The 10,312-nt window shown below is 31.3% G+C and overlaps 2 protein-coding genes across 4 annotated transcripts; both read right to left on the reverse strand.

Annotated features, from left to right (window-relative positions):
* Positions 1-1,114: 1,114 nt before the first annotated feature.
* Positions 1,115-2,473, reverse strand: LOC126683201 (F-box/FBD/LRR-repeat protein At3g52680-like). Its single transcript, XM_056105924.1, has one exon. It carries the CDS (start codon positions 2,471-2,473, stop codon positions 1,115-1,117), a length of 1,359 nt encoding a protein of 452 aa, XP_055961899.1.
* A 1,062-nt stretch (positions 2,474-3,535) lies between these two features.
* Positions 3,536-8,541, reverse strand: LOC126680406 (uncharacterized). Of its 3 annotated transcripts, none has more exons than XM_056105680.1 (9): positions 8,081-8,541; positions 7,842-7,956; positions 7,373-7,447; positions 6,969-7,288; positions 6,385-6,632; positions 6,101-6,304; positions 5,938-6,030; positions 5,669-5,766; positions 5,109-5,198 (listed from the first exon to the last, which is right to left on the reverse strand). In XM_056105680.1, the coding sequence occupies exons 4-8, from the start codon at positions 7,279-7,281 to the stop codon at positions 5,671-5,673; spliced, it is 954 nt and encodes a 317-aa protein (XP_055961655.1). In that variant the 5' UTR covers positions 7,282-7,288; positions 7,373-7,447; positions 7,842-7,956; positions 8,081-8,541; the 3' UTR covers positions 5,109-5,198; positions 5,669-5,670. The 3 variants fall into 3 exon arrangements, with proteins under 3 accessions (XP_055961656.1, XP_055961655.1, XP_055961654.1); XM_056105679.1 differs by having other exon boundaries at positions 7,373-7,456; XM_056105681.1 differs by lacking the exons at positions 5,938-6,030; positions 6,101-6,304; positions 6,385-6,632; ... (2 more) ...; positions 7,842-7,956; positions 8,081-8,541 and adding exons at positions 3,536-3,753; positions 4,386-4,690 and having other exon boundaries at positions 4,798-5,198; positions 5,669-5,757.
* Positions 8,542-10,312: the final 1,771 nt, after the last annotated feature.

Genomic DNA, 10,312 nt, shown 5'->3' on the forward strand with positions numbered 1-10,312 from the left:
GAATATCCGTATTAAATCTGATTTCTAAATCATGTGAGATTCGGTCGTTGCTCTTTAGGAAAATCCGTATGACTTTTATTTTAAATGGGCGAAACCTGTAGGACTCGGTCTTACTTAGCTCCAACTTGGCTCTCTTCAACTTATTATTATTCGGTGAGTCCCGAGGTCTACTTTATTGAATGAATTCCATAGAACTTGATTCATAGTGTTATCATGTAAAATTGAATTTTCATCCAGAATAATAGTAATTATCTTTAAATGTTTTTTAGTAAGACATAATACTCACATTAATTTGTTAACATCCTCTGGTATTATCATACTTTATAATTTTGTTTCGTTTGTTAAAAATCATATGATATGTTCATCTATTTTTATTTTCCTCACTTGTTTTATTTTTTTCATCCATTTTGATGTAGTCAACTTAATTGATAAAATTAAATTTTAATTTTGTTTATAAATTTATTTTTAATATAAGTATAAATTTGAATTTTATTTTTAAGAAATCTAATGACATAATAAATTTATTTTATTTTTTATTGTTTAGTGTTTTTTTAAATTTTTAAGAGTAAGAAAAGTATAAAAAAAATTCAATAAAAATATCTCTACAATAATCGAGTGAATCTAGAATCGTAATCATTTTATAGAGTTCGAGCTTGAAATTGAGTCGAATTCATTGTTAAAATTCAAAAAAAACTTGAAATTAACTCTAAAATTATTAGAAATCGACTCGATATTAATCGAGTTGAGCTCTAGCTCGACTCGAGCCCTTGGAATAAAAATAAATTAACTTCGAGTTGAAATTCAATCTTTGAATTTTAGAATGGAGTCAAACTCGAATTTGCAAGTGTTTCATGGACTCGAGATAACACCCCTATGTGAAACAATCTTATTCATGGATTAATTGCATAACTTGGGACTTGCAGGAACAACAAGAAAAGCCTCACACAAAGGGAATCATAAACAAGATCAAGAGGGAGAACAATTACAATCCGGACCTAATCTTCCAAATATATAGAAGATTATGAAAAGTATCTAATTCAGATCAAAATATTAGATCTTGTATATCCTGTACTAGAAAAGGTAGTAAATTGAATTAAAGTTTTATGTTAAAAAATCATGGAAGTATCTTTAACTCCACAGATGGAGGCAGCACGGATTTTAGCTTCGAAACCCGAGAAACCTCCAATTTTCCGTAGCCGGAACACTTGATATTTATCTTCTGAAGATTTTCAGCATACCGAGCTAAGTAAGTGACAAGTTCTTGGTCACTATCGCAATCCGTAAATTCGAAAACCCCAACCACCTCGAGACATTGATGCTTCGAACGTCCGAGAAAATCAGGGTGCCTACTAAACTTAAATTTTCTGTGAGGTTTCGTGAAAATGCCTGCTAAACTCAAGATAAAGTATGCCTTGGTCAACACAGGAGAAGCATCGATCAAGCTAAAGCAACTATTGAAATCTTCAATGCAATCTCCATCCAATTTCAACTTAATTTCCTTTAAGTTTCTCATCATTGCAGGAAAATGCGGGCGATCCTGAGATGTAAAGGACCATGTCCGCATAGCAAGCGACTTCAATTGAGAAAACAAACTAGTAATTAAGGGTTCCTTAACTACAACAAAGCCGTAAGAGATTCGGGTCAGAGAATCAGGAATATCGTTGAAGATAATGTTTATATCTCTGTTGATCGGATAAAGCTCGAGTGTTTCAAGATGTGGCGCTGACGATATTTCAATAGTCTGGATCACGTCAAGCCTCAATTCGAGGTGCTTTAGCCTCCGACAAGGACCACAAAACTTCAGGTTAGAGGGTTCGGGAAGCGAGTTGACAACAGTCAGCACCTCGAGATTAGGAGAATTCGATAAAAGGTGGTGAATAAAATCAACGGAGATGTTCGCGTTAATCAATCGAAGAGAAACAAGAGATGTCAAACTACAGAAAGACCCTAATCGTTGCGCAGGTCTCCGTGGATATATTTCGGCCCTTCGGAAGTCGATGAATAAGCTCTTAACTCCTTTTTTCATGCACATATCGATCAAAAACTGCAGCTGACGATGGAAAACCTGATAATCGCAATGATAAGGGTATTGAATACTGAGCTCAGAAATAAACGGTCCTTTATGTTTTTTCAAAACATTCCACACTGTCATTTCAAATGTGTGTCGCTGACCAATGTTGTGTTCATCATGAAACAAATCTTCCTTCGAAGCATCGAAATTAAACACGTTCGAAACGTAAGACCAAACAAATCTCCATTTACGTGATAGAATGCAGGTTTTTACTGCTTCTTTGATATTTAGCTGAGATAATATGATTGTAAGAATGTCGTCAGGTATTTCACTAATGTAATCCTTACCTCTCTGCTGCCGCCGCTGACTCTTTTTCCGGCCGTCGGAAATTGGAGAAACTGCTTCATAACTAGTACTGTAAGCCTTCGTCTTCTTGTTTGCAACCCTAGTTGACCGTCGCATATCTCGTCGTTCAGGTAAGTAAAACAAAATATTTTTTATTTTTTATCAGGATCTCGACTCCAGGATGAACTCAGGCGGCTTCATATATATACGATATCTATAGGATTTCATATCTAATCAGAACTTTTTTGTGAACCCTAATAAGAGATATTTTTGGAGATTATTTATTTATTACTTTAATTAACTAAAATTTTGATGTAGTTGTAGTATATTCCACTTGTGTTTTACTAAACCTGTCTTAATAAAATTTTGAGTTGGTCAGTACTTAAATAAAATAAATTATAGCCCTACAATTTTAACGGGTTGATTTTACAAATAATAATAGCCCTACAATTTTGCGTTCTGTGAAGGATGTAGCCAGAATTAAATTTTAGAGAACAATGATCATACAAAAATTTAAATTTAAAAATTATATTTCAAAATAATTAGAGGAAATTTTTGAATTTTTTTTCAAAGAGGAGCAATTAAACAAAAACCGAAACTAATAACCATATTAATGCATCTTCTATAGGTTCTTTAAAAGAGTTATACTCTTTGAATTATTATTAAAAAGATAAAACTTTTGGAATTTTAAAAATAAAATATAAATATAACGGATATTTTAATTTTAATTTTTTGATTGACTCTCTATACGTCACTACACCAAAAATTACCTATAGAGACGGTTTTTATTGTCTCTAGGGGCGGTTTTAACCGTCTCTACAAAAATTAGAGACACTGTTTTTAACCGCCACTCGTGCGTCGTTATTATAGGCGTAGCTATAAAGTAGAGACGATTTTTTCTTCCGCCGGGGTAAGGTTTCTAATTGAGACGGTTTTCTAGGGATGGTTATAACCGCCTCTACGAACAAAATAAGAATTTAATGCAATATAGAGACGGTTCGGACAACCGTCTTTTTTTTTATTCGTAGGGACGGTTAGAACCATTTCTATGAGTAACGATAATTTTTTTAAAAAAGAATTTCTTTTTAATATTAATTTTTTTGAATATAATTATATTTTAAAAACATAATAGATATGTGATACTTTAAAACCAAAATATCAATAATAAAAACAAATGTATAAACTTGCAAATGTAATGTCTTTCATACCCTCAATGTTATGTTCACTTAAATTCATACTCTTAATTGTAAATTCATACTCTTAACTGTAATATATATGTTCAAAGTAGAAATTAACAGAATAAAGTTTTGTCATGAAAAATAAACATTCTTCATGTCTTGTCGCCTTCAGTCCATTGCCTTCTCTTGGTCTCAATTTATCCTGAGCAACATCATTTCCTATATGCAAATAATCAAGATACACATACAAGAAACTAATCAGTCAACAGTAAACTAATCAAAGAATAACTAAAATAAAATCAAGTAAATAATATTGCTAACAGTGGCCTAATCAAAGAACACAATGTTCAGTACCAAGAGAACACTACCAATATTCAGAATCATAGAGGACAATGATGGAGTTGGGAAAAGGAGTGTGAGCTTAGAAATATCAATTTATATATCAACCTCACCTAAGATTGAACTTATTACTTTCCTTCATCATCACACATCAAACTTCACTATATATGATTCTTGGAATGAATACAGGCAATGATAAAACCATAATGGACCAAACTTAATTCCCACCCTCAACTACATGTTATGGTCCTCGACACAAGATACCTATGATCTAAAGGTTGCTAATTATTGATATTTCAGAGAATAATCAAAACCCTACAAGATCAGAATTAGAGAAATTGAATCTTCCAACATTTTCTACTCATACACGCATTAACAATTATCAATCACTCTATTAACAGCCTAGTTTTGTCAATACAAACGAACTTATTGAATTAAATAAATTGAAAATTTTAAAAAATTAATCTAAGAAATAGCATTCCAAAGAAAACAAGGAATAGACAGAAAAATACCGTAAACAAAGAGAGCAAGAAACTGTCGACGTTCAGAATTAGCATCTACAGAAAAAAAAAAACGGATGATCGTCAAGAAAACACTACTAATATCAATAAGTTGATCCCTGTAAATATATCCAGCAATAGCAAAGACATTAATAAGCTTTAGGATTATGAAGAGCAACAAAAGGTAAGAAAAAAGCACTAAACTATAAGTAGCAAACATAACTAATGATATATCAAGCTTCATTGCTATCAAAACCATGACTTGAATGTGATGAAGCATCATGTTGCACATTTCCACCGCTACCATGATCACTAACCTGATTTAAAATATCAAACTAATTAGTATTCTAAAGCATCATAAAATTGTTCACTTATATGTATGCAACTAACAATTTTATTAGTCAAAGTAAATATATACATAAACCTGATTTTTGTTCGCTTGTGTTGGCATCCAAAGTTTCCGGGAAACTTTTCAGATACAAAGTTCGCCAAAGCAAGTAATGTTTGAGACACACCTTCATGATTAGTTGATAAAACTTCATATTTTTTATTCACTTCCTCATACTTGGATGTCATCTCTTGAAGTGATTCTTTGAGAATTGCTACTTCATTTGACTGACTTGAACTTGTAGAACCATTCCATTTTTCAGCCACATTATAAGAAGTTGCTCCAAAATAACTTCTAGGCGTTGGCCCCAACCCTAAACCTCTCACACGACCATTGTGCTCTTTACCCATTACTTCTCTAAATATTTGCTCGTTAACTTCCGCTGTGCTATTATTAGAATTTTGACTACGTTCAGCTTGAAGAGCAGATGCTTTATCCTGTAAAAACAAATATATTACAGTTAGCACTATTTAAAACATTAAATCAAAGGAAACAGCAGCAAGCTAAACAGATAAAGCAGTGACGGCAAATTCCAGAGTCAAGCTAAACAGATAAGAGCCTAACTAATTTTTTTTTTTGGAAGCTATAATCATCCTAAGCCATTTCAGTACGCAAAATGTAAGGCCAAAACTATTTCACTTCTTACACTGCAAATAGAATTAGAAAAGCTAAAAATTTCTGCTGATGCCACTCGATGGATATCATAGTATTCACTTATCATGTATTTATAGAGTTCAGATTTCCAAAATCTTTAGTATCCAAGTAAAAGCTGTTAGCAAGAAGACCAAAGGAATATTATTATGAAGTTTACAAGCATCAATAACACACAAACACACCAGAAATCTCAAACAAAGAAAATCTTAATATATAATAAGAGTTCCATATTTAAGATTTGTGATATCATTACCATTAGATTTTTAATGCTGTCATCCACATAAGTTCCATCTTTCTTCTTATGAGTGACATCAAAAAAATGAGTCTATCAGGAGATTTCCCTTCTTTTTCCTATAACACATTACAACAATTATATTAATATTAAATTAATTGTGTTAACTGTTACTTAAAAAGCAGCAACAATAACAATTACCTGAACACCAACTAAACTGTAAGTGTCTATCTCTATTATCAAAGGTTGTAACTACTAATAACACTAATAGCACAAGTATAAGAATTTACCATTGCTTTTCTACGTCTTGCATAACTCATTCTGCCTGAAGTATGACTATGTTTATTTTGAAGCGCATTCATAGTGTTTTTTGCACTCACTCTCTGTATATAGAAGTTAATTAGATAACACTTTAATAAAATAAAAACAAAAAGATAAAAAATAAAAGCAAACCTGACTAGTCTCAGTAAACCATGATTGGACTAGTGTAGGCCATTGACTAGGCACAATTTCTTCTGGAATAGATGATTCAATCTGCTCCATAGTTTTATCGGACAGAAAGTTTCTAGACTTTAGATCAGACTTGTGATCCCTCCACTTCTTGTTGATGGACTGAAGTACCCATTTACGGGTCTCAGGTGGAAATTCAAACTTTTCCTAGCAATGTAACCATGTATATAGATGTTAATATAAAAGAAATTATAAACTAAAAAACTTGAATTTAGAAAATATAATACCTCAACAATAACTAACATTTTGCGATAAAATGGTTTCATAAGCTTATCATCCCATCTTGAAAAATTCACAGGTGCGAGAGTCCCATTTGTTGCAATAGTTCCAAGAAAAGATCCAAGTATGGCTGCTTCTTGTGTACAAGGCACTCCAAATTTATTAACCTGCACAAATATCTTTTCACCACCAGATAAATTCCACACAGATGCCATTGTAGTCCTTCCTCTCTTTCTATATCGTCTTCCAACATTATCTACAAGGATTAAAGATTTGTTATTTCTCCTAAGATTATGTAAGTGTATAATTTTCAGATTTAGGTCACAGAAAGGTTGACAGTAGAAACTCCTAAAACTTGCCTACTTTCAAATGCATTTTGTTTGCAGCTTATAGTTTGCTTTTCAATAGTTTAATAAATGAAAGACTGGTCATAGGAAAATGAACAAAAAAGATACTACTTATATGAACAGACACACAAAGGAGGACATACAGGAAAGAAAATGTAATAATCAGAAGCAAATAAAATTTTACAAGAAGCAGCATATTCGTTGGACTGGTTAAAGCATCAGCAGAGTTAAATATAAAAAAATACCAATAATTTCAGTGGATTCATGCTCAATTATTGGTGGGGCATCTTGATTAGCTTGAGGCGTAGACGATATTGCAGCTTGATCAAGTGGCATTTGAGGCAGAGATGATGCACTAGTAGTCTTATTGCGACTCTCACCAGCTTGTCGAGGTTGAATTTGAGGCTGAGATGATGCAGTAGTAGTCTGATTGCTACTCTCAACAGCTTGTCGAGGTTGAATTTGAGGCTGAGATGGTGCATTAATAGTCTGATTTTCTGATGAAGAATCGCCCGTTACTATCCTTAGTCCACTTAAAATCCTAGACTTTCGAGCCATTGTTTCACTGCATTCAACTCATATAAGTACATTTAGTTGAACACTTAGAACACAAACTGTATTATAACATATAACATATAAACAGCCTAACCTTGTTGGTTAGTAGTCTCCCTTTTTCAAGTAGAGATTGAAATGGTAAACTTTGACTAGTTCTGGACTTTACAACCTAACCAGGCTGCAAAAATATTAGAATATTAATCAAGCATAAACAATGAAATAGAAGTGACTATATAGCAGCAAATACATACAAACTCAAAATGCAAAACTTTAAACAATCCAAAAACTGATAATGCTTAAAATCTAACTCGGTGCAAAAACTTATTGCCTTCACCATGCTACTAAATCACTCTTAAAGCCTATACTTCCATTCAGTAAGTGGCATGTTTGGAATTGTTCATAATAAGTGAGAAGAATACATAAACCAATTTATACTAAGCAAGACATTTACCTTAGTTAAATACTAATCAAGGGGGTACTCAATAAGTTCAGTTATCAGGCTATGCAATGAGAAACCTCTTTAATCTGAAAATGAGGTAAATCAGTTAAACTATTAAATTCACCTGAAATTTGTTGATATTCAATCAGAAACTCAAACTAATAACCCAACACTAAAATCAAAAGATCAAAGCCTTCCTCGCCGTCAGTTTCAGAATCAAATTCTGTCAGTTTCTTCCCCTGTAAACAAAGAAAAAATCAAGCTCAACTGTCATTCACAATCAGAAACAGAGGATGAAACCTAAAATCAAATTTATAATGAATCTATTAAAACTAATTGAAATGAAAGACAAGTTAAACTTACAGATACATCAGTATAAGCAATGATAATATGTTGTAAAGAAGATGATAAAATACAGTAGCAGATCGCTCAACAAATCGATGCTAAATTGGAGAGACAAACTCAATAACACAATATGCCCAAGGATCGCTAAAAACTTGAAGTAGAAACTTGAAACAAAATTGAATCGATTATAACGTTTTCATTTTCTGAAACAAACTCGTTTTACTTCATGATCTTCACTATCGATTCAGATCCCCCAGATGCGAAGAAGAAGAAAGAAAATTTAGGGATTTCTCTATGTCGAAGCAGAGAGAAAAAAAGTTTTTGAATAATAATCGTATTTTCAAAACCTATCCATTTCATTTATGTTCCACTTTTACCCTAAGTATATGTAGAGAGGGTTTAAACCGTCTTTATATTCCTTCGAAAATTAAAATAGTCTCTACATAACGCCGTTAGATTTAATTCGATAGAAAAATGAGATGTTCATAAAGACCATCTCTACTCATTCGCTGCCAAAAGCTATATTTGGTGTAGTGCGTGGAGAGTCAAACTAAATCTTTATTTTATCATCTCATTTGAAAATTCATAATAAATTAAACACATTTTGTTAATATGACTTTTGTTTTCAAACTTAAATTTTTTTAAAAACAATTATAAAAGGAAAAATAAATTAATATTATTTATAAATAAAAAATTAAAGAGTTGTAAATTCTCAAATTTATTAGAATATTTTTTTTATCATTATACAAAAGGCTTAATACATCATTTGACCCCTAAACTATACACTTTTATTCTCTAAGACTCTTAAACTAATTTTATATTCTATTGGACCTCTTAACTTTATTTTTTATTCTATTTAACCCGTCAACTGCAACCTTTTTGCCGATCTGATCTTTTTCCTCCAACGTGGCAAACGCGCGTGTTTTCAAACGCTTTGAAGCGCGTGAAGGATAAATAAAATGCATATATTGTTCTATTTAACCCCCGAACTACGCTATTTTGTTCTATTTGACCCTGAACTTATTTTATTTTCCTATTGCACCTTCATACTTTTAATTTTTACTTATTTAACCTTCTCGAAAATACAATTAATTAATTTTTACCCATTTAATCTTCTAGACAAATAAAAAATATTGAAATTTAGTCAAATAATTACAAAATTTGTTTATATTTCAATAATGATAAATGAAATTTGTCTGTTTTTAACGATATTATAAAATATATAAATTTACTATACTGTGATAATATTAAATAAAGACTAAATTTTTTTAAAAAATTATAATTTTTAATGTGTTTCACGAATTTCCAATTTTAAATTTTTTAATTACTAGCTTTTAATTTTTTGCAATTTTAAACTTTTCAAATCAATTCTGAATTTTTAAAATTTGTGTTAAAATTGGAAAACATGCTAAATTTCATGATTTTTAAAGTTTTAAATGATTTTTTCAAATAATATGTAAAGTACATCACTTTTTATTAAAAATTAAAAAAATATATTTAGACTTAATATATTTTTTGACCCCTAAAGCTTACCTTTTATTCCCTATGACCTCTAAACTATTTTAGTGCTCCATTGGACCTCTTAACTATTTTTTTTATTCTATTTAACCCCATGTCAGCAAAGCCATGTCAGTAATTTTATCCACGTCATCGCGCGTGGTGTGCACATTCCGACTGAGGGGTTAAATAGAACAAAAAAAAGAGTTAAGAGGTCCAAAAAAACACGAAATTAGTTTAGAGGTCGCAGAGAATAAAATGGTATAGTTTAGGGATCAAATGATGTATTAAGCCTTATACAAAATATAAATTTATTTAACAACACTTCTCAAATTAATTTATCGCCTTTCAATGGACAAATTAATGCTACATTTTCGATCAAGTTTGCAACGATGTTTCCCTTTCTATTAAGAGCAAATTACTTTAAGGCCCCTCACGTTTGTCATAATTCACAGTTTGATACCTCTTTTTTCAAAATCAAATGATTTGGTATCTCAATTTTGAGTTTGTAAACTATAAGACCCTTCTGTTAAATATAGGTACTAAATCGTTAACGGAATAAAATGTGAGGTACCAGATCGTTTGAAAATGAGTTACCAAATCGTTTACATAATTGAAACTGAGGTACCAATTAATCGTTTATATAATTGAAACTGAGGTATCAAGTCGTTTGAAAGTAAATTTCAAATTATTAATGGAACTAATAGAAGGGTCTTATAGTTTACAAAATCGAAACTGAGATAGCAAATCGTT

This window comes from Mercurialis annua, linkage group LG5 (assembly GCF_937616625.2).
Source record: "Mercurialis annua linkage group LG5, ddMerAnnu1.2, whole genome shotgun sequence".
NCBI lineage: Eukaryota > Viridiplantae > Streptophyta > Magnoliopsida > Malpighiales > Euphorbiaceae > Mercurialis > Mercurialis annua.

Excerpts from the sequence above, each read along its gene's own strand:
- LOC126680406 (XM_056105680.1), bottom strand. The coding sequence starts at position 7,281 with ATGGCTCGAAAGTCTAGGATTTTAAGTGGACTAAGGATAGTAACGGGC. Across the intron at positions 6,633-6,968 it reads TGAATCCACTGAAATTATTG|ATAATGTTGGAAGACGATAT; the intron begins GTATTTTTTTAT and ends TAATCCTTGTAG. Across the intron at positions 5,767-5,937 it reads CAAGACGTAGAAAAGCAATG|GAAAAAGAAGGGAAATCTCC; the intron begins GTAAATTCTTAT and ends AATGTGTTATAG.
- LOC126683201 (XM_056105924.1), bottom strand. The coding sequence starts at position 2,473 with ATGCGACGGTCAACTAGGGTTGCAAACAAGAAGACGAAGGCTTACAGT.